Source organism: Nylanderia fulva, unplaced genomic scaffold (genome assembly GCF_048542155.1).
Source record: "Nylanderia fulva isolate GAGA-0341 unplaced genomic scaffold, ASM4854215v1 Scaffold96, whole genome shotgun sequence".
NCBI lineage: Eukaryota > Metazoa > Arthropoda > Insecta > Hymenoptera > Formicidae > Nylanderia > Nylanderia fulva.
Window position 1 is genome coordinate 188,450 of NW_028191090.1, and position 24,553 is coordinate 213,002.

Sequence of the window (24,553 nt, forward strand, 5' to 3'; positions counted from 1 at the left end):
GAAAGGATAATTCAAGGTTATAACAAAAATTAAAGTATAAACGTAATATAAGGTTAAAGTGATTACCAATAATCAACATTTACATATAGTATTTAAATAATGAACATTTGCGTTATTTTAATTAATATACAGTTGTTAATTATGTATGGAAAATTTATTGCTAAGAAAACTATATTCAATGCATTTAAAGTTTTAGATTACCAGCTTAAATTCCATTATTTGTTAAATAAATATAATAAAATATATATTTGTTTAATTCATTTTATTTTGTCAAAAAAATAATTTGTACAAATATAAATTTAAAGTGTAAGACAGGCAATAAGAGCCAAATCGCGGATGACAGTGCGTTATCCTAACAAAACTAAAATTTTTTCTGTTAAAATTAAATACCTGTGCACAAGGCAATTTGTACAAATTACTGAAATTTAAATGTGAACAGATTTTTTTATATAATAATTAATTATTAAACTAAAGACATTTTCATTCGTAAAAAGTATCAAGCACGAATAATAAAAACGTCTGTATATTAATAAGCTGATCGAAAAGTTGTGCAGCAAACATATAATGTCATCTGAATTTATTTAGCACAAAAATTAAATGGAAAAATAAAATAGATTTGAGCATAAACTCTAATATCATACATTTTTAGAAAATTACACATTATGTTATAATAATATTTTTTCTTAAGAATTCACTTACAAGATATTTTATTATCTATTGTGTGAAAAATGTGTGATTTATATTTCTACACATTCGAACTTATATTATTTGTTATTAGAACTTAAATTATATATTTATCTAATTTCTTCGATTATTAAAATTATATTAATATAACTAATATTTTTAGACGACATATAGTGAAATTACTTAGGTGACAGAATTATGAAGAAAAAATATAAATTATATATATATATATATATATATATGTATGTATATGTATATGTATGTGTGTTGTGTGTATATAATTAATATAAATTATATATGTAATAAATATATATATATATGTACACACAAAAAGTAATTTACTAAAAAATATTATAGTGGAATTTTGTTGTGCTATTATAACAGGACATGTTTTTGTCAGAAAAACTTTATGGAAACTACGGTTTATCTCGATTAACAATACCAATGAAGAGGATGGTGTGGCTGTCTTTGCAGTAGAGTAGACAAATAAACTTATTCGAATTTCTAGAATGATTAATATTTTGGACTGGTTTAAAGGATCCACCATCTTTTGTAAAGAACATATTAATTGCGCCAGCGGTGACTTTTACACTGTTTAGAGGTATCACTTTGATATAAGCGCAATGCTTGGCACCACCAAGGTGTAGATTTTGAGCAGTGAAATAAGGTAGTCTGACAGTGTCAAAAGTGTTCAAAAGCTTATTGATCCCCAGTTCGTTTTGCAGTTCGAAGAAATTTGGATATATGACCTTTTGCAACTTTACTGTCGATGACTCTTCGTCATCTAACACTCTGCGAAGCTCATCGATTCCTTCTCTGGTCGCCAATCTTTCGAATAGTTCCAATAACTCTCCACGAACTATCCAGGTAGCGGAAAACTTGACAGCGGGAAATAATACGAAAAGCGACAAGTTTTTGTCTATGAATGGTAACTCTGTCACGATCATCGCTAGTTTGGGAGATACGACTGAAAAAAGAGAACTTGTTGAAGCCATAAAATAATAAAAAAGGTGAAAATAAATGTAAGCGTAATCAAGTTGTTGCTTATAAAATATTAATTTTACATTAAATATATTTTTAAAAACGTTATTTAATGCTTATCTTTTTACTCACAAAATATTGGCATAGATATATTTTAGACACATGTTGGAAATTTAATAGACATAAAATAAGCGGATTAAAATCAGAAATATAAATATACATGTGTGTGTGTATGTGTGTATGTGTGTGTGTGTATGTGTCTATTCTTATAAACAACTATTGAAAATATTTCATGGTACAATAATTGTTATTAGATTAATATTATAATTAATAATTATGATATTGAATAATGAACGTTAATTACACAACAAAATATTGCGAAACATATTAGCTTCTCAATTATTAAATAAAATTTAATTAAATAGAATTTGGTTATCTACAATTTATGTAAAAAGAAATTATATTAAAATGAGTGAGATATATATATATATATATATATATATATATATATATGTGTGTTTACCTGTTCTAGGATTTTTCGAAGAATGCATATTCTTCATATTCTTGTGTTTGTTAAAATGATGACTATTATTCTTTTTAATTGTTGCGCCTTTTAAGCCAAGTGTAGTCGCCAGAAGAATTTCCATATGTTTAGAGATATTTTTTAATTTCACAAATAAACGCGTGTAATTACCTATCGTATTTTGCAGAGATTCATTAATTAGATGTGTTAAATAGGTATGGGGTCGATGAAAACCTACTATTTCTAAATCGTCTCTAAATAACAATTGCGTTTTTGTATTTAAACATTTAGTATTTGTAATCCAACATCTATTTTCGTCATTATAATTAGACAAATTCTGATTCTGAAACCAAGAACGTTAAAGTAAACCGATTGTTTTTATAATATATTGTCTTTTGAAAAAATAACTTGTATTGTTCATAATATAAATAATATAGATAATTATTTTGCAAGTGGTTTTTATCTATGCAAGCACTTTATATCATATTTTAATATTATAGTACATATAAAAAATATACATTATATATATATATATGTGTGTGTGTATGTGTATGTGTGTGTGTGTGTGTGTAGAGGAAGATGTTTATTACATATCACAACGTTTATTATATATTATGATATATTATATAATATGATCAAATTGTTTTGCTTAAGTTAATTATGTATTTTAATATTAATTATATATTAAATATAGTGTTATATATTTTATATACTTAAAACTCATTATTAGAAATTAATAAAAACATCACTGAAACTTTAAGCTTTTAGTTTATTTTGCTTAAAAGTATATTCTCATTTTCATCACCGCTATTATTACATGTAATTATTATTTATCCATTGTAAAATTTTTGTTTAGTACCAATTGATTTTATATTATTTATACAAAATAGTTTAACACACAAATAAAATTTATTTCCTTTTTGTTAAACCATTTTGTTAATTTTGTATAAATTAATTTTTGATTAGGTTTTAAAGCAAAAATATATAATTTATATTTTGCTAAAATATGATAGAAATATCTTTTCAATATTCCTCTTTTATGAAATAAAGGATCAGTTATTTTACGAGCAAGACGTTGTTACGTCTGCTCTAACTTTTAAAAAGACCTAATTATGAGATAAATAGTTTACGAAAATATTGAGGATTCGAATATATTAATACATTCTGTACAAATTTTTCTGTTATATCTTCAACATATATCAATGAAATTTTATCAAAGACAATGAAATTATTTACCTGTGTTCTTTTCTTCATTATCCAAATTCTAATACCTTTTTCGATATTAATATCAGGCAGTTCGAGTTTTTGTCTTATATGTGCTTGGATTTCATTACTGGATGCCAAGTAAATCAATAAAAGTCCCTTATATATGCTATACGGACTAAAGACGATATTTTTATTGTTTTTTAGACGCATAATTGTCTCCAGACATTTGAACGTGAACTTGGAAAGCGCCTCGTTCAATTTTTTCTCTGGCAAATAAAAAACACATTTAAAAAAAACATGCAAATAACGAAACAGAAATTTTACAAATAAAGAGTCACAATAAATTGTAATTATAAAAAAATGTCATTATAAAAAAATTATTAGCATATATTTTAATTAACTATTCGATAATCGATCGGCGTCAAAATTGTTAGATATTGTAAAATATTTTTTGACTCACCAATTAAATCATCTCTGTCTAGAATGTTCTGTTTATATCTGTAAGCCATTTTTGTTCGAAAGTATCAGAAGTTTTATACTCACACAAACTTGTATTACCCGTGCAAAGAGCACACAAGCTCTGTTTCGAAAACAGTCGCTGTTTAGCGTTATAATATTTTCATTATTATCAGATTTAAGGGGAAAAAATGCCGAAGCGAACTCCGACGAGTTAGCGCTCTCATCTAAGCGGAACTAAAATTGTCGATAATTCGTGGCATGTTGGACCGGGAAATATGAAAAACAATTAGTCATTTTTCTTTTTTCATGGTTTGAGATTCTTCTGTACTATTTTGATTTAATTGTCTTCTCTAAAAAAAAAAAAGAATATTTATTGCGACTGATTGTAAGTTGATTCTAACACAATCATATCGACTTTGTTGGATTTAAAAATTATATATGCGCATATATATTAATTATGTGCTATTTATAATTTTTTGAAATATCAAAATACGATTAAGACAATACAAAGGAAAACAAATATTTAAAATGGATAATCAATACATCAAGTAAAAACTAAAATTCAATTTTTAATCGAATTAACTTTTAGCAAATAGAGAGGAATCTATGTAAAGAAATATAATAAAAATATATTCTAAAAAAAATAATTTAGCATTATAAATTATAACAATAAATTAAAATAAAAGAAAGTATGTAATCAATTAGGAAAAAGAAATGTCATAATGTTGATTTCATAATTAGCAATAATAAATATTTATATTTGATATTGATCATTAACATTTATTAATATTACAAGCATTACAAGCATTTTTTTTAACATTGCAAATATATTAATTATAAATTTTAATTTTTATTAAAACGTTATTACCGTTAGAAAATTACATTCCATACATACATTAATATGTACAAAATTGGTTCTTAAAATTACATTTGATACATGCATTCATATAATAAGCGCAATACATTTTAATTGTCTTTACAATTAAAGTCGTTTTCACTCATTAAAAATATCTGGATTAACAAAAACGTTTGAATATGAACAATTTATTTATTTTGCTTGCAGCAAAAGCAGCAAAGTATGATGACAAAATTTATTTGACACAAAATTATATAATATATTAGAACTTTAACATAAACTCCAACATATATATAATATATATTTTACAACATATATAATACATATGTTGGAAAAATAAATTTATTATAGAATTACTAAATATTTTATTTTTTTAAAACTCACACTTATGAGATGTTCTATCAGCTATCACATGAAATATAGTTATAAGAAAAATTTAAAGTTACATATAAATAGTATATCATATATTATTTATATTAATATAATTATATATTATTATCACTTCATAATTATATCACTTTTATACAATATATAATAGTGTAATAACTTATGTGAGAAATGTTTGAAGAACAAAACATAAATAATAGTATATTAAAAATATAATATATTATATATAGATATAATTGCGCTATTATATATATATATATGTATACTGTGCAGTCCAATTAACGGAACATTCGTCGAATTCTTTCGAAACAACCTGTGGGTGAAGACAACGGTACTTCTTCATTAACAGATCCAATGAAAAGGATAGTGTGGCTTTCTCTACAATAGAGTAACCAAAGAAACTTCTTTCCTCTGTATATAAAATCATTAATGCCTGCAGTCGGCTTAAAGGAACCTTCTTCTTTTGTGAAGAATATGTTGACTGCGCCGGCAGTGACGGTTTTTTGTGTCACCTTGATATAAGCCCGATGTTTAGCGCCGCCGAGGTGCAGATTTTCATCAGTAAACTTAGATAGAGTGCTCTTGTCGGGTTCCAAAAAACTTTTAATGCCTAATTCGTTCAATAAATCATTAATATCCAGTTCGTTCTCCAGTCTAAAAAAATCTGGATACAATAACATCTCTTCTCTTAATATTTTTGTTGACGACTCTTGATTATCTAATAATACTCTGCGAAGCTCATCGATTCCTTCTCTGGCCGTCAATCTTTCGACCAATTCCAATATGGTTCCACCAATTTTCCATTTAGGAAATTTTTTAGCCGGAAAAAGCAGGATAAGCGACAAGTTCTTGTCTGCGAATGGTAACTCTGATATGAACATCTTTAGTTTCGATGATATGGCTGAAAAAAAAACTTATTGAATTGATGCGGCACAAAGAGGAAATTAAATTAGATTATTAAACAGTAAAATATTATTTTACATCAACTATTTTTATATACGCGTACAGTTTTACTTTTTCTCTCAAAATAAAAAAATTATTGCACATTTATATTTCGATAACATGTTAGAAATTTTAAAATAAAATAAAGTCGATCGAAATCAGAGATACTTATGTATGTATGTGTCTAATCGTCTAAAAAACAACGATTGAAAATGTTTTACATATACAATTGATAATACAATTGTTATTAGACTTAAAATTAAAATTATAAAATATGGAACGTTATTTATAAGTAATATTGCAAAATATATTACTTTCTCATATAATTGAAAAAAAAAAAATAATTAAATATAGAATATGGTTAAATAGAATTTTTATAAATTTGTAAAAAAATAATTATATTTAAGATGAAAGAAAGAGTGAGAGAGAGAGAGTAGGGAGAAGAGAAAAATATTTACTGGTTCTAGGTTTTTTCCATGATTGCGGTTTGTATGCGTCTGCAGGAACATATGTAACTGTGTCGCCTTTTAAACAAAATACATTTGACAGAATAATTTCCATATTTTTGTCGATATTATTTAATTCCACGGGAGTACAGACGTAATCTCTTGTCTTTTTTTTCAGAAATTTATTAATCTGATTTTTTAAATTGATAGAGTCCTGGTGAAAATTTACTACTTTTAATTCTTCATGGAATAAACATTGCGCCATATTATTTACACGTTTAGTATGTGTAATCCAACAACTATTTTTGTCATTATAATTGCACAATTTCTTATCCTGAAATCAAGAGCATGAAAGTAAAGCGATTGTTTATATTTAATATACATATATTTTTTTTTTAATAAAAGTTTCTTTTTAATCTATAATATAGATTATATTGCAAGAGGTTTTTATCTATGTAAGCAGAAAATTTTATGGATTATATTTTAATATTATAGATAATATGTCTAAAATATATATTTATATTATATAAATATTTTATATTACAAATAACGTACAACATTAATTATATTATGTAACATTGTTAATGGGACCAAATTGTTTTATTTAAGTTAATGTATTTTTATATAAATGATATTGTGTGTGTGTGAATATATAAAATCTAATATAATGCAGTTAAAAATTAATCAATAACATAATTGTAAACTTGAATTGTTGGTTTATTCTTCTAAGTATATTTTTGTTTTTATTACCGCTATTAATTATGTTTAATAATTATTGTAAAGTTTAAATAACAATTGACTTTACATTATTTTATACGAAATGGTGAAATAAAAATGAAATAAAAAGCATAAAGAAAATGAAAAGCTCGTTTAAGTTGGCCTTTCCTTTATCTTTTATTAATTCGATTTATACGAGCCTAAAATTATAATATAAATTTTGAAATATGTTAATTCATTCTTTATAAAAATAAAAGGTTATTTATTTTACTAAACATAACATTTCTACAATAATTTCTAAAAAATCCGCAGATTTGATTGTGAGATATTAGTTTATGAAAATATTGAAAATCAGAATATGATGACGTAACAATAAATCATGTACAAATCTTTATGCCATATCTTTATCAAATGCAATAAAATTGTTCACCTTCTTTTTTTTCTCCGTTATGCTGTGTAATATGCAATCTGTAATCTCTTTTTGGAGAATATGGTCAGGCAATTCGAGTTTACTTTTTAAATGTGCTTCGGTGTCATCACTGGATGCCAAGTAAACCAATAAAAGTCCTTCATATATGCTGTATGGACTAAAGACAAAATTTTTATTCTCGTTCAGATCCATAACTATCTCCAGACATTTAAGTGAGAACTGGAAACGCGCCTGTGTCAATATTTTCTCTGGTAAATAAAAAAAAAACATGCAAATTTAAACAAAAAAGAAATATTACGAATAAAGTCACAATATAAATTGTAATTAAAATTAAGAAATTTATAATAGTTTATAATGTATTTAATAATAAAAAATACATAATATGAAATGTATAATGTAATAGAATTTTTTGGACAATTATTTTGCATGTCGAGAGTATTTTTTTTTTTTAATTTTAACTCAAATGTATAATTTTTAATTTGAAATACAATTAAATCAATATACATATATATAATGACAATCAAAAGAGAAAATGATATTAGCTCATATAATGTTAGCTATATTTATTAACATGGCTACATAAAAACTTTACAAAACAAATAGAAAGATTTTAGCGGACCATGTCTTATTTTGTTTTTCTAGATGTAGAACAAACGCAAAGTTTAAAATTGATTTTAAACTTATTAATTTTTATTATAGTAATATTTCATATATTAACAGTAATATTTACAATATATTAATAGTAATATTTAATAATTGACAATTTAATTCTGATATTTATTTAAATGTACTTTTTTCAAAAGTTATAATATAATAATCATTCTTATTTTAAATACATTTCAAACGAGAACGAATATATTATATCATGTCTATGCTAGTATATCTCCAGTAAAAATACACATTTTTACAATATGAATTTAACGGATTGCGGGATTCCCTGTGTACTGACTAAATTACATCAAGTTTTAAATTTTATCTATATAAACACCCAAAAAAAATAGTAATATGAAAAAAATATTAGCTTAATGTTTTTAAATGATCTCATTTAATAAATCAGCATTAAAACAGTTATATTTTGTGAAATATTTTTTAACTTACCAGTTTTATCAATCCCATCGAAATCGTCTGAGTGTTGCTGTGCCATTGTCTAAAAATATAAATATGGCTATACACTCACACAAATTCGCATTACCTATGCGAAGGATATACAAAATTTGTGCTTAATATTGTTTTAATCACGGTATTATAAAGTCTTTGTTCGATGCTTGAGTTATAATATTATCATTGTAGCCAGATGTAATTTAACCACGTTGGGCTGCAAAATATAAAATGATTTTGTTATGCACTAAATGGATTTTAACACAATTATATCTACTTTCTTATATTTAAAAATCATTTTTAAAAATTCGCATACATATTAAATAAACGCTTTTGAAGTTTTCTCTATGTACCAAAATTTATTTTCTATGTACAAATCGTGATATTGATTGTGCATTAATAAATTATATGTGAAATTGTAAATTTTACCAATTTACAATACATGGAAAAAATAGTACATATAATATATAACGTATATTTTAATTATGTATTTGATAAATTGTCGTAAAAATATGGTAGCTTTAATTAAATGTTGTTGGACTTACCAGTTAGATAATCTAACAATAAGTTTTGTTTAGCCATTCTTGCCTGAAAATATCACACAAACTCGTATGATTTATGCAAAGAACATTAGGTCTATGCCTAATTTTCTCGGTCGCGGTATTATTTAGCCGCTGTTTGACACTCGCGTCATAACATATTATTATTGTTGCCGCAGATATAATTTAGTCGTGTAACGTTGGACCGGGAAATATGAAATGACTTTGTTTCTTCTTCCCAATGTCTTTGGAATCATTCTGTGCTATTTTGATATTTATCTAAATTGCCTTATTTTTTAAACAAAAAAATCTTTATTGAGACAAAATTGATTCCGACACAATTATAACGACTTTATTAAATTAAAAATGTCTCTATTTTAATAAATATACGCATACATATATTAAATATACTTTTTTTTATAATTTATTCATGTATGAAATATAACAAAAAATACGAAAATATGAAAATAAAGTGAAAAGATTCTATACGTCGAATAAAAGTTTAAATCTATTTTCAATCGGATCTACCTTTAGCAAATAAAGAAAATATTTTATAAAGAATATATAATAAAAATATATTCTAGACAAAAACTATTTAACTTTATATAAATTGAAATGAAGAAAAGTATGTACAACACGCAGAGAAATTTAGATATAATGGTCAATTAATAGAGATTGACATTGAACATTCGTATTATTTTTAATAATGTAAAGATATTACTTGTTAAATTAATAATTTAGTGATATTAAAAAAACAACATTTCAACAAATACATTTAAATCTATATGCTATTATTTATATAGTAATTACAATAAATTATAAATGAATTTTAAAATCACATTTATTTGTCAAAAATATAATGTAATTAATTGAAACGTGAATATTATATTAAGCTTGTACTATCCTCAGGCAATTCGAGTTTTTGTTTTAAAAGTGTTTCGGTCTCATCATTGGATGCCAAGTAAAGCAATAAAAGTCCCTCGTATATGGTGTGTGGACTAAAGACAACATTTTTATTCTGGTTCAAACGCATAACTGCCTCCAGACATTTAAATGCAAAATGGAAACGTCCCTCGATCATGTCTTAATTATTTTAATATGATCTTTTATTGTATATTCTTCTGAGACGGAGAACAATTGACATAATATTGGAGAAGGAAGAAAAGAGATAGAAGTGCGTTATAAAATAACTTACACCCTGTATGATATAATAATATTATTACAGTCGAAAATTGTATGTGTTTGAATGAGCGATTTTCACGAAAAATATTTCTCTGGCTACTGCGTTCGCCTAAAATATTAATTTTGTCATATAAAAAAAATTTCTGCTCAAAGAGAGAATACTAGGACTCATACATCATTATATGTTAAATGACAGATTCGACATATTGAGATATATTGAATAGAAAAATACATATCCGATCTAAATCAGAAATTCTTTCTGCAATTTAAATAATATGTAAAAGATATATGTTATCTTCAAACCAGACAAATGAAATGAAGTAAATACATGTACCAGCTTGAATTTCATTATAAATAAAGAATGTATAAAATGAGTTTTAAGTATATATTGAAGCAATCTATAAGTGAAACTTTCATATTTATTTGTTTTTATCTTTATTATAATTTTAAAAATAATTTATTTCATGAAATATTAATATAATATCATATATTATGCTATATAGATATAGTATGCATGTAATAGATAAAATTACTAAATTTCAAATATTACAACAGATATAAACGAAATTTGATTTAAAAGTTTATCTGCATTAAATATTTAATCCACAAATTATTATTTAAAGATTTGTGATATATATGTGAAGAAGGCGTGTTTGATATTTTGTTTTTTATGGATGTCATATCGTTTCATGAATGTCAATATTATTTATTAATTATAATTTATCAAATTTATATTTTTCTTCTTACATTCATATAAAACATTTTATCAGAATATATATTCTTGTTTAAAAAAATTAATATTTTATTTGAAAAAACTTTTATATGTACATGCATGGTTTTTAATATATTTTGTTACAATTATTTTTGAAAAAAATATAATTATAAATTATATAAGATATGTTATGCATAATATACATAATAATTACATATATAAAATGTTATGCATATATTATATAAATTATATTATATGTTATATAAAATACATTAATAAATGATAGATATTTAGAGAAAATTTCGAGAAAATTTTTAAATGTGTGGGCATGCTTACTTTTATAATATTTATAAAACATGTTTACAGATAATATGATATAACTGCAAACAAAAATTTATTAACTTGAATAAATCTTTCTCTTAAATATTATTTTGTTAATTAAATATATAAACATTAAATTAAATAAAACATGAAATCAACAAAACGTATTATTAATTTAAATACTAACATTCATATGTTTAATTAACAAATTAACTAATTAAAATAACAATTCTTTTCAATACAGATATAAGATTATTTCACGCTACATATATTTTATATCCTTATAAATATATATATATATATATTATATATATATATATATATATATATATTTATATATATATAGATTATACGCAAGATATAGAATATATAAAATGATGAATATCTATTGACTATACAATTAAAGATTATACAAGTTTTTTTATACATGTTTTATAAAATATTTAAAAAAGTGATGGATATCTAAATAAAGACCTCTATTAATGTATAATGTTTAATTACAAAATAATGTAAAAAATGTAAGTTTTGCAGTTAAGTTGATATAAATAAATAAAATAAGATCATACACGCTGTATATTATAAAGATAAGCGATAAAGTCAAGGATGCCAGTTTTTATGTTAATTTATCTATACTTTGTTCAATCGGAAGACAATTTAGTCAGACGATTTAATAAAGTAATTAAAACAAAAGTATTGTTTTAATAGTTCATGTCCGTGATAATACGTTATCTTCAGCATTTCTTTCCAAATCTCGCGTCCAAATTGTTGACCCTTTAAGACTGTTCATCTATGTGAGCCTACATTTACATGCATAATAAATTAGTTAAAAAAATTCACAATAATTAATATTACCAAGTTCTTCTCTTTAATTATGTTTGTTGTTTAAGGAGCTATACCTACTTGTGAAGTCGAAAAAAACATGTACTTTTAGTATTTTTTTTTAAACTAAAAGATTTTTTAAAATAAATAATTAATTATTTGAATGTATACATTTTGATGATTCTATAGTATTTTTTTATTACAAAATATTAAAAAACAAAAAAGGTATTAGCAAAAGTATTTTTTGTATGTTTTTTGCGGTGATCACTGTAGCTTTGAGCTCGTTCATCTGAAATGAATAATTCAGGGAAATTTAGTTAATATATTAGTTTATCTAATGCCCGATTGTTTATTATCTCGAAAAATTAGATTGGGACAAAATATGGCGGTTGTTTAAAGTTAAAGTATCAATTTTCGACCAAAAAAATTGTTTATTTTCATCCGTAAATAAAACTACGCAACGAAAAATAAAAAGCAAATGATTTGGCACTAGATAAACTAATACACTAACTAAATTCGCCCGAATTATTTATTTCAGATGAACGAGTTTAAAGCTACAGTATTCACCGCAAAAAACTTATCAAAAAAATGCTCTTGCTAATATATTTTTTGTTTTTTTTAATAAAAAATATATTTTGTAATAAAAAGAATACTATACAATCTACAAAATGTATACATTCAAATAATTAATCATTTATTTTAAAAAATCTTTTAATTTGAAAAGAAAAATTCCTAAAAATACATGTTTTTTCGACCTTACAGATAGATAAACTCTTTAATATTAAACAGATTCTAATTGTTACTATATTAAACTTCATCTTATATAATGCTTCTGAAATACGAATGTATGCAATATAGCTGATTCGAATATTTATAATATTGATGACAAATATTAATATGTTTTTTATATCTTCTCAATTACTTGCATGCATTAACTTATTTGATAATTAAAATAAAATATTAATAAGTTTTTTATATCTTCTCATTTACTTGCATGCATTTTGATAAACAATAAGCACATTTGAATTTAATGCTCATACTTATCTTTTATCATACTCATCTTTTATCAATTAATCTGTTGAAGATTATTCAAAGAAAGGATGAAAATTCAATCAAACCGAAGTTCATATAAAATAAAGAGGACTTTAAAATAAATTTGTTACTTTTATAATTTTTGCGCTTGGTTTTTTTTAACTGTTGTTTACCTTATTCTTAATAATAATAAAAGATAAAGATATTAATTGGTTATTAATAAAACTATATTACAAATTTAAATTTAACAAACAAAATTGTTAAATACTTAGTGCGAACATTTGAAATAATTAAATATCATCAATTTATTTATTCTAAAATCATGCACTGAGAAAATTTTCTTTTAAATTTTACCCTAAAAATCATGGTAATTGTGGGACAATATGGTATTGGAAGAATTTTATAAGTTAAAACTCTTAAATTTTATAAGAGTTTCCCTAATTAATTTTTATTTTTATTTCATTGACTACATTAAAAATATTAATATCTACCACAATAACATATAAAATATGTTCGATTAATTATACTATGTACACATAGTAAAATTTACTATGTACATATTAATATTTTTATTGTGATAAATATTAATCAGAGAAATTCTTATAAAATTCTTCCAATATCCCAATATTTATTGTCCCACAATTAACATGATTTTCAGGGTAAATTCTAAGAGAAAATTCTCTCCGTGTGCAATAACTGTATGATTACATTGAAATTTACTTAGTACTTAAATAATATATTAAATCATTATGTTTGTAATTGATTTGAACATAATTTTCAATTATCTAAATAAATTTCTAAAAAACAAGCTTATTATCTGATTACCATTTAATTTATTCTTTATAATTCGCATAATTTTCAGGGTTAATTCTAAGAGAAAACTCTCTCCGTGTGCAATAACTGTATGATTACATTGAAATTTACTTAGTACTTAAATAATATATTAAATCATTATGTTTGTAATTGATTTGAACATAATTTTCAATTATCTAAATAAATTTCTAAAAAACAAGCTTATTATCTGATTACCATTTAATTTATTCTTTATAATTCGCATAATTTTCAGGGTTAATTCTAAGAGAAAACTCTCTCCGTGTGCAATAACTGTATGATTACATTGAAATTTACTTAGTACATAAATAATATATTAAATCATTATGTTTGTAATTGATTTGAACATAATTTTCAATATCTAAATAAATTTCTAAAAAACAAGCTTATTATCTGATTACCATTTAATTTATTCTTTATAATTCGCATAATTTTCAGGGTTAATTCTAAGAGAAAACTCTCTCCGTGTGCAATAACTGTATGATTACATTGAAATTTACTTAGTACATAAATAATATATTAAATCATTATGTTTGTAATTGATTTGAACATAATTTTCAATTATCTAAATAAATTTCTAAAAAACAAGCTTATTATCTGATTACCATTTAATTTCTTCTTTATAATTCACACATACAAGATATTCCATCAGTTATCGTATGAAAAATATTATAGGAGACTTTCTCAATAATGATATTAATTGTATTATATTTACACGATGTACAGTAAAACAACTTATGTGAGAATTTTGGAGAATAAAATATAAATCATATATATATATATATATATATATATATATATATGATTTATATTATATAATATATATATATATATATATATAATTTATATAATATAATATATATATATATATTTATATGTTTATATTATATATATATATATATTTATATGTTTATATATTATATATATATATATATATATATATATATATACAAAGCATAATTTATTAATTATATTATATTGTGGATTTCTGTTGTGCCATTATAGTTTCACATTAAATTACATTGTTGAACTAAAAGTGTGTCAATTAAAGTTTTGTGCTTTGCATGAGAAAGCGCCGATTTATATTTATTGACATAGCCACTGAAAAGGATTGTCTGGCTCTCCTTGCAATAGAGTAACCACAGAAACTTTTTTGTACATGCAGAATAATTAATTTTTTTGGATAAATTAATAGACGCTTCTTTTTTTGTAAAGAACATATTAACTGTTCCGGCAACGACGTTGTCTCGTGTCACTTTAATATACGAGCGATGTACGGCATTACCGAGGTGCAATTTTTTTTTAGTGAATTTAGACAGAGTCGCCTTTTTGGGTTTCAATAAATTTTTAATGCCTAATTTCTTCAATAATTTATCTATCTTGAATATGTGATTCCATTCAAAGAAATCTGGATAAAGCACCTGTTCTCTTTTTCTAAATTGTTCGGATGACTCTTCGGAATTTAACACACTGAGAAGCTCGTCGATTCCTTCTTCGGTACACAATTGTGTAACTAAAGTCCACATATCATCGTGCGCTAACCATTCCATCATAAACTGCCAAGCCGGATATAACACGAAAAGCGACAAGTTCCTGTCCGCGAATGGTAACTCTGTCACAATCATCCTTAGTTTGCTAGATATGACTGAAAAAAAGTTTGTTGTATACATATAATAACAAGAAGAGATATAAAAATTGAATATTAACAAATTCAAGTTCAATTGTTGTTACTAAATATATTAATTATTTTTAAAAATGCGTACAGTGCTTCTTTCACTCCAAAAATAAAAAAAGATATTTAACATGTTAGAAAGTTTAGAATAATATAGTATGTCGAGTAAAATTAGACACACATGTATATATGTATGTATATTTAATTACATAAACAATGATAGGAAATAATTTATAATTTTAGAACTGTTGTTAGAATATAACTTAATATATTATAAAAATTATTAATATTATAAATTATTAATATTATTAATATTATAAAAATTAATTATTGAATTTATTAAACATCAGGTAGAAAATAAAATACTGCAATATATATTATCTTTTCATTTAATTGTAAAAATGTGATTAAATATTATATATGTAAATAAGTAAGAAAAAAATAATATTAAAATGAGAGTAATAGAAAGAGAGAAAAGACAGTGGAAAAGTAAGAAAAAGTGAGAGAAATATATATATTTACAGCTTCTAGGTTTCTTCAGTGAATGCATCTCGCCGGCTTCGGTAGAAACATTCTGTTTTGCTATGTCGCCTTTTGAGCAAAGTACGGTCGACAGAATAATTTCCATTTCTTTGTTGATATTGTTGATTTGCACAGGCGGATGGATATAATCCTCTGTCTTTCTTCTCAGGAATTCATTAATTTGAGTTTCTACATTGTCACAAACATTGCAAAAATTTACTACTTTTAAATTGTTTTTGAATAAATTTTGCGCTATATTATTTACAACTTTATTATTTGCAATCCAACAACTGTTTATTTTATTATAATTAGGCAATTCTTCTTCCTGAAATCAAAAACGATGAAAATAAAGTGATTGTCTGCATAATATATATCTTTTTAAATGAAGGATTATTACAATTTATAATATAGATTACTTAACAAGCAGTTTTTATTTACGAAAGCAGAACCTTATACCATATTTTATTATTAATTATTAATACCACTGAAATTTTAAAGTGTTGACTTATTTTACTTAAAAGTATATTATTTTATTATCATCATTATTACGCTTAATATTTATATATCGTGGTAAAGTTTCTATTTATAAACAATTTATTTTACATTTTCTTACACGAAATAACTTAAGGAAATAAAAATCTATTATCATAATTCACTATTAGATAGAATTGGTTATTATACCATACAATTATTTATATATATTTGAAAATTCTTTACATATGTATATGTATATCTTTCATAAATAGTATATATAAATTTATTCATAGAAATCCTAATAGAAAATATTCTTTACACAAAAATTACCTTTTTTGTAAGTCGTTATTGGAAATAATTTTATATGTATAATAATTCTATAGATTTTAAAACGTAAATATCTTATTTTACATTATGCAAAATACGATAAGTAAATGCAAAATAACAAAGTATTTTAATGTTTTAATATTTATTTTTTATGAAATAAAGGATCAATTATTTTATTAAGAAAGATATTCCTGTAGAAACTTTTACATATTTTCGGTTCGCAAATAAATAATTTAATGAAATTTGATGAATCCGAATATATTTTTACAACGATCAATCATTTACGAATGCTTCAGCCGTATTTTTGACATACTACGATAATGTAATTCTATAAAAATAAAATTATTTACCGTATTTCTTCTCTCCGTTGTATGTAATATCCAGTTTGTAATCATATTTTGAACATTATCATTGTCAGGCAAATGGAGTTTACATCTCAATTGTTTTTCGGTGTCATTACTCGATGCCAAGTAAACCAGTAAAAGTCCTTCATATATGCTATACGGACTAAAGGCGACATTTTTTTTCATTTTTAGAATCATCATTGCATGCAGAGATTGAATCGCAAACAGGAAACGCGCCTTTGTCAATATTTTCTCTGGCGAATAGACAAGATATTTAATAAATAAAATATTCAAATTGACAAAAGAGAGATCCTTGATAAAAAAATCGATTAAAAACATTAGAAATTGCATCGTTTTTAATTGTAGTTTCATAACTATATAATTATATATAATTTATTACAATAAATTTTCAATCATTTTTTCTCGATAAAATTCCGCAACAAAACGATAAAAAGCAATATATTACTATAAGAATTTTATTGTATTCTAACGACTGAATCCGATTGATAACATAAAATGAAAGAAAACAATAAGGAACGATAACATTTCTTTCGAAACATAAAAGTGAAACAATACGTTATACGATAGGAAACAATAAAATATTTTACAGATGCTATTTCCTAATATTTTCTATCGATTTTTTTATCTGGAATATTACAAATAATGTGTTATAATAAATTGTAAATATATTTAATAAATTAATAAAAATAATTTACAATATATGTAATAAAAAAACATTTATGTATAACTTATAATGTATATTGAAATTTATTAGACAATATTTACATATTGAAGGCATATTCTTTTGCAAATTATGTATAATTTTAAATTTAAAATTTGGTAAAATCGTTATTAATTATTATGAAAATAATTGAGAAAAAAAAAGATGGATAAAAGAACTTATTGCTTATGTTTACTAACATTACTATATAAAAACTTTCAATACATAACGAATTTATGGACAATTTTTTAACAGAACAAACGCAATGGTTCAAATTGATATATTATTATTTATTAATAATATGTATTTAATATATGACAATTTGAAATAATTACATGTTATTATACTTTTAATTTTGATAATAATTAAATTATGTTTTTTTTTATTTATGTTTCAAAAGTTATATTTTAAAATTATTTTAATTTTAAATACACCTTAATATTTAAAAAATCTGTTATAATATAATTTGTGCCATCATGGACTACAAGTAAAAGTCGACTATATGTTTGAATTTAACAGATTACAAGATTCACTGTGACTTTTTCACAAAATTATATCAAAGTATTAAATTTTATGTACGAACAGTACATTGAATAATGATGATACAAAGAAAAATAATAACGTATATTTTAATTATCTATAAATCGACATCAAAATTGTGAGGTTTTATAAAAGATATTTTGTCTTACTAATTTGTTCATCTGAAGTCGTCTCATCAATTTGTTCATCTGAAACCGTCTTATCAATTTGTTCATCTAAAGTCGTCTCATCAATTTGTTCATCTGAAGCCATCTTATCAATTTGTTCATCTGAAGTCGTCTCTTCAATTTTATCTGAGATTTGTTCTGCCATCCTTACGCCTCGAAATATCAAATCGATCGTGTACACAAACTTGCCCGTATTAAAGTTACACAAGTTCTGTTCGTTATTGTCTCGATCACGATAATAACCGCTGTTTTGTCGTTCGTACCATAATATTGCCTTACAGTGTTGTCAGATATGATTTTAAGCGCCAAAAATTTAACCAGAAGATATGTGAGAAATTCTTCTTATATCTATTTCTTATTATATTATTTTTTTATTATATCTATTTATTATTATATTATTTTTTCTTATATTTAAAAGAATCTTCTCACTTGCGAATAATTTCAACTTTATCGCAATACTATTATATACTGACTTTGTTAAATAAATATTTATTCATTTCTGTTGAGTATGCGCATATATATTTAATATACACTTTTGATAATTTATTTAAATATTGTAATACAATGAAGTCAATATGAAAAAAGTGTATGTAAGAGAACAATACTATACGTCTAAGGAAAACTAATATTTCGTTTTACATTGAATAATCTTTTAGCATAAAGAATTTTTTATAAAGAAGATATAAAAAATATAAAAAAAATAATTTAATGGTACAGTAATAAAATATAAAACATGGAATAATATGTACAACAAATGGGAAATTCGAAGAGGTAAATAAAATGTAAAATTTTTTATTAGCAATAATCAACGTATATATTTGTGATTGATGCGTGATTGAACATTTGCATTATTCTTATTAATATAAAGTTATTAAAATGTTTATTAATAATTGTTGTTATTAAATCTATATCATAAATTTAAATCTTACAAACTGTAGGTTATTTATACCATAAATACAATAAATTATAAATAATCCATAGGCGCTTTACTTGTCAAACATATACTTACAATTAGTGGCTATATCTAAAATGCTGAAATCATAAACATCAATTTTTCTATCTTAAAATTGTGCATGAACACAGTAATCAAATAATTACATTTAACTTTAATTAGTGCATAAATAATGCATATGTAAAATTGTTATGTTAATGATAGATTTAAACATAAATTTCAATATATAAATAATATATAATAAATATATATAAATTTTTCGTGAAGATCAGCTTATTATATAATTACTATTTAATTCATTCTTCAAAATTCACACTTACAAGATATTCCATCAGCTGTCTAATGAAAAATGTCTCAATAATGATATTAATTGTATTATTTTTGAGACGTTTAAAAAATAAAATATAAATTAAATGAGACTTTTGAAAAATAAAATATAAATTAGATATATATTTAAAGTAAAATTATATATATTTATTGTATATAGAAAAGCATAATTTATTAATTACATTATACTGTGGATTTCTTTTGTACCATTATAGTTCCAATTATTTAAACATCTTTCGAATTCTGTCAGCAAACCCTTTGCGCTTTTTTGATGGAGTCAATGGGTCTTCTTTATTCATAGAGCCAATAAAAAGAATGGTACGACTCTCTTTACAATAGAGTAGCCATAGAAAATTTTGTGTACATGCAGAGTTATTAATATTGTTGGATGAATTAAAAAACGCTTCTTTTTTCGTAAAAAACATGTTAACTGTGCTGGCAATGATATTCTCTGTTGTCACCTTAATATACGTGCGATGTATGGCACCGCCGAAGTGCAAATTTTCATCAGTGAACTTAGACAGAGTCGCCTTGTCGGGTTGCGATAAATCTTGAATGCCTAATTTGTCCAATAACTTATCCATCTTGAGTTCGTCTTCCAGTTCAAAGGAATCGGGATATATTATATCTTCACTTTTTTCAAAACTGCCACATGACAGTTCGGCATCTAACGCACTCCTTAGCTCATCGATTCCTTCTTTGGTCATCAATCGTTCAACCAAATCCGATATTTTATACACAATCCATTCGTTTAGATAGCGCCAAGCGGGAATTAACAGGAAAAACGAAATGTTCTTGTCCACGAATGGTAACTCTGTCACGGTCATCTTTAATTTTCGAGATGCGTCTGAAATAAAAAGATTTGTTGAATCTATGAAGTAACAATATTTGATGAAAATTGAATGTTAGCAAATTCAAGTTGTCGCTATCAAATATATCAATTATATCATTTAGTTTTAAAAATGCGTACAGTGCTCCTCTCGCTCCAAAAATAAAAAAAATATTTTTCTAGTAATATTTTGGTAACATATGTTGGAAAGTTTAAAATAATATAAAAAAAATGTTGTTCAAAATTAGACACATATTTATATATGTGTGTGTATGTTTAATTTTATAAATAACTTTGGAAAATGTTTTATAATTATAAAATTATTATTATATTAAGATTATAATTATACATTTTTTTATTGATTTTAATAATAAAACAAACTTGCAAAATATTTTATCTTCTCACTTAATTGAAAAAATGTGATTAAATAGAATATGATTAAATATTATATACATATGTAAATAAGTAAAAAAAAAATAAGATTAAAATGAGAGTAATAGAAAGAGGGGAGAGACAGTGGAAAAGTAACAGAAAGATACATATTTACAGCTTCTAAGTTCCTTCGATGAATGCATTGAACGCAGTGTTTGCTCGAAACGATCGGTATTTCGTTTTATTGATTTGCCTTTTAAGCGAAGTACGGTCGATAGAATAACTTGCATTTCTTTATTGATATTGTTGAATTGCACAGGTGTACGTATGTAATCTTTTGTCTTTCTTCTCAGGAATTCATTTATTTGATTTTTTAAATTGTAATAAGTTCTGTGAAAATTTACTAATTCCAATTCTCCTTTGAATAATCTTTGCGTCACATTACTTACAAATTTAGAATTTGTAATCCAACAACTGGTTTTTTTCTTATAATTGGGTAATTTTTCACCCTGAAACCAAAAACAAGAATATCAGTAAAGCGTTTGCATTTATATTTTTTTTAAATGAAAGGGTATTACAATCTATAATATAGATTTTTTACATGTAGTTTTTATATATAAAAGCAGAAATTTATATCATATTTCTTTAATTGGTAATTAAGATCATTGGAATTTTAAGCTGTTAACATATTTTGTTAAAAAATGTAATGTAATTATCATCATTATTGTGCTTAATATTTATCGTGGTAAAATTTCCTTCTTATAAACAATCCATTTTACATTTTCTTATACAAAATAGCTTAGCGAAATAAAAATCTATTTTCGTAATTCTCAATTAAATAGAATTCATTATTATACATATAATTCTTTATATAGATATTTAAAAATTTTATATATATATATACTATATCTTTTATAAATAATTTTATATGTAGATTTATTTATAGAAATCCTTATAGAAAAAAATTTTTTATATAAAGAATACTTATTTGTGTCTTTTTTTAAAAATAATTCTATATAGATTTTAAAACATATATATTTTATTTATATTATGCGAAATACGATGAGTAAATGCAAAATAACAAAGTATTTTAATATGTATTTTTCATGAAATAAAAGATCAATTATTTTATTAAGAAAGATATTTCTGTAGATATTTTTTCATATTGCAGTTCGAAGATAAATAGTTTATAAAAATTTGGAGTATTCTAAATATATTGTTATAATGATAAATTATGAATAAATGCATATCTTTGACATATATCGATAATGTAATTCTAAATAAAATTATTCACTGTATTTCTTATCTCCATTGTATGTAATATCCAGTCTGTAATCATATTTTGGGTATTATCATTGTCAGGTAACTCGAGTTTGCATCTCAATTGTTTTTCAGTGTCATCACTGGATGCCAAGTAAACCAATAAAAGTCCTTCATATATGCTACTCGGGCTAAAGACGATATTTTTATTTTTCTTTAGATCCATAGCTGTACACAGACATTTAATTGCAAATTTGATACGTGCTGTCGTCAATATTTCCTCTGGCGAAAAGAAAATATATTTAATAAATAAAATATACAAAATTGACAAAAGAGAGATATTATTACAAATAATGTGTTATATTAAATTGCAGATATATTTAATGAATTGATAAAAGTAATTTACAATATATGTAAAAAAATGTTTATGTGCAAATTATAACCCAGCAAATACAGTATATAAATGTTATATACTTAAGCATGTTACATGTAACGTATATGTTAGTTGTAATTTCCCACTCATAGATGTAACATTTTTAATATTACATATATTACATTGTAGTTATATTGTCATTATATCCCAAGATAGCACTGACTTATCAATACATCAATGTGCTATTTGGTATATAATTACAATGTAATATATGTTATATTAAAATGTTACATCTATGAGTGGGAAATTACAACTAACATAGATGTTACATGTAACGTACACGTTATATTACCTGTTATATTCCGTTTTATTATAGCAATGTAACAATTATATATCGGTGTTTGCTGGGAATATATTGAAATTTATTAGACAATAATTTTGCATATTGCAGTTACAATTTTTTGCAAATTACGTATAATTTTAAATTTTTGAGATGGTAAAATCGTTAATAATTATAACGACAATTGAAAGAGAAAAAATTATGGATGAGATTTGAACTTATTATATATTAACCAAAAGTTCTCTTATTATATATTGTGTTTACTAACATGACTACTGAATATTAATTAATCACATGTTATCATAATATCTTAATTTTGATAATAATTAAATTATATTTTATTTATCTATGTTTTCAAAATCATATTCTAAAAATCTTTTTAATTTTAAATACATCTTTATCTTGAAAAGATTTGTTAAAATATAATTGTGCCATCATAGACTACAAGTAAAAAGACGCGAGTATATAATGTTGGAGTTTAATAGATTGCTGTGGCTTTTTCACAAAATTGTACTAAATTATGAATTTTATGTACAAACAACTATATTAAACATATAATATTTATGTATGAATATATTGAATAATGATAATGCAAAGAGAATAATCTTTTAAGTATCTATAATATGTATATTTTAATTATCTATAAATTAGTCTTAAAATTATTAGATTTTATAAAAGATTTTTTGTCTTACCACAAATTTGATTTGAGTATTGTTCTGCCATTTTTGTCGTTTCATCAATTTTATTATCTGAGAACCGTCCTTCTTTTGCCATTCTTGTCTAGAAAATCAAATTAGTCGTATACACAAATTCGACCGTACCAAAGTCACATAAAGTTCTGTGCCTCATTTTCTCGATCGTGATTTTATATACCTGCTGTTTTGTCGCTCGTGCGACAATATTGCTTTACAGTGTTGTCAGATGTGATTCAAGCGCGAAAAATTAAACCAGAAAATATGTGAGAATTTCTTCTTATATCTATTTCTTATTATATTATTTTCTTATTATATTTATTTATTATTATATTATTTCTTCTTATATTTGAAAGAATCTTCTCACTTGCGATTAATTAAAACTTGATCGCAATATTATTATATATATTGACTTAATTAAATAAATATTTATTTATTTTTGTTGAGCATGCGCATATATATTTAATATACACTTT

At 23.6% G+C, this 24,553-nt stretch overlaps 4 protein-coding genes across 5 annotated transcripts; all 4 read right to left on the minus strand.

Annotated features, from left to right (window-relative positions):
• Positions 1-811: 811 nt before the first annotated feature.
• On the minus strand, positions 812-4,055 carry LOC114930277 (serine protease inhibitor 88Ea-like). Its single transcript, XM_029302029.2, has 4 exons — positions 3,855-4,055; positions 3,425-3,660; positions 2,189-2,531; positions 812-1,651 (listed from the first exon to the last, which is right to left on the minus strand). Exons 1-4 carry the CDS (start codon positions 3,901-3,903, stop codon positions 1,101-1,103), a joined length of 1,179 nt encoding a protein of 392 aa, XP_029157862.1. The 5' UTR covers positions 3,904-4,055; the 3' UTR covers positions 812-1,100.
• Positions 4,056-5,215: 1,160 nt separating this feature from the next.
• Positions 5,216-9,446, minus strand: LOC114930276 (serine protease inhibitor 88Ea-like). Its single transcript, XM_029302027.2, has 5 exons — positions 9,275-9,446; positions 8,730-8,946; positions 7,632-7,879; positions 6,497-6,818; positions 5,216-5,997 (listed from the first exon to the last, which is right to left on the minus strand). Exons 2-5 carry the CDS (start codon positions 8,773-8,775, stop codon positions 5,375-5,377), a joined length of 1,239 nt encoding a protein of 412 aa, XP_029157860.2. The 5' UTR covers positions 8,776-8,946; positions 9,275-9,446; the 3' UTR covers positions 5,216-5,374.
• Positions 9,447-15,125: 5,679 nt separating this feature from the next.
• LOC114930268 (serine protease inhibitor 88Ea-like) lies at positions 15,126-19,171 on the minus strand. Its single transcript, XM_029302014.2, has 4 exons — positions 18,915-19,171; positions 17,511-17,758; positions 16,360-16,684; positions 15,126-15,810 (listed from the first exon to the last, which is right to left on the minus strand). Exons 1-4 carry the CDS (start codon positions 19,075-19,077, stop codon positions 15,173-15,175), a joined length of 1,374 nt encoding a protein of 457 aa, XP_029157847.2. The 5' UTR covers positions 19,078-19,171; the 3' UTR covers positions 15,126-15,172.
• Positions 19,172-19,765: 594 nt separating this feature from the next.
• LOC114930267 (serine protease inhibitor 88Ea-like) lies at positions 19,766-24,235 on the minus strand. Of its 2 annotated transcripts, none has more exons than XM_029302013.2 (5): positions 24,078-24,235; positions 22,707-22,954; positions 21,588-21,921; positions 20,419-21,058; positions 19,766-19,964 (listed from the first exon to the last, which is right to left on the minus strand). In XM_029302013.2, exons 1-4 carry the CDS (start codon positions 24,157-24,159, stop codon positions 20,433-20,435), a joined length of 1,290 nt encoding a protein of 429 aa, XP_029157846.2. In that variant the 5' UTR covers positions 24,160-24,235; the 3' UTR covers positions 19,766-19,964; positions 20,419-20,432. The 2 variants fall into 2 exon arrangements, with proteins under 2 accessions (XP_029157846.2, XP_029157845.2); XM_029302012.2 differs by having other exon boundaries at positions 20,394-21,058.
• Positions 24,236-24,553: the final 318 nt, after the last annotated feature.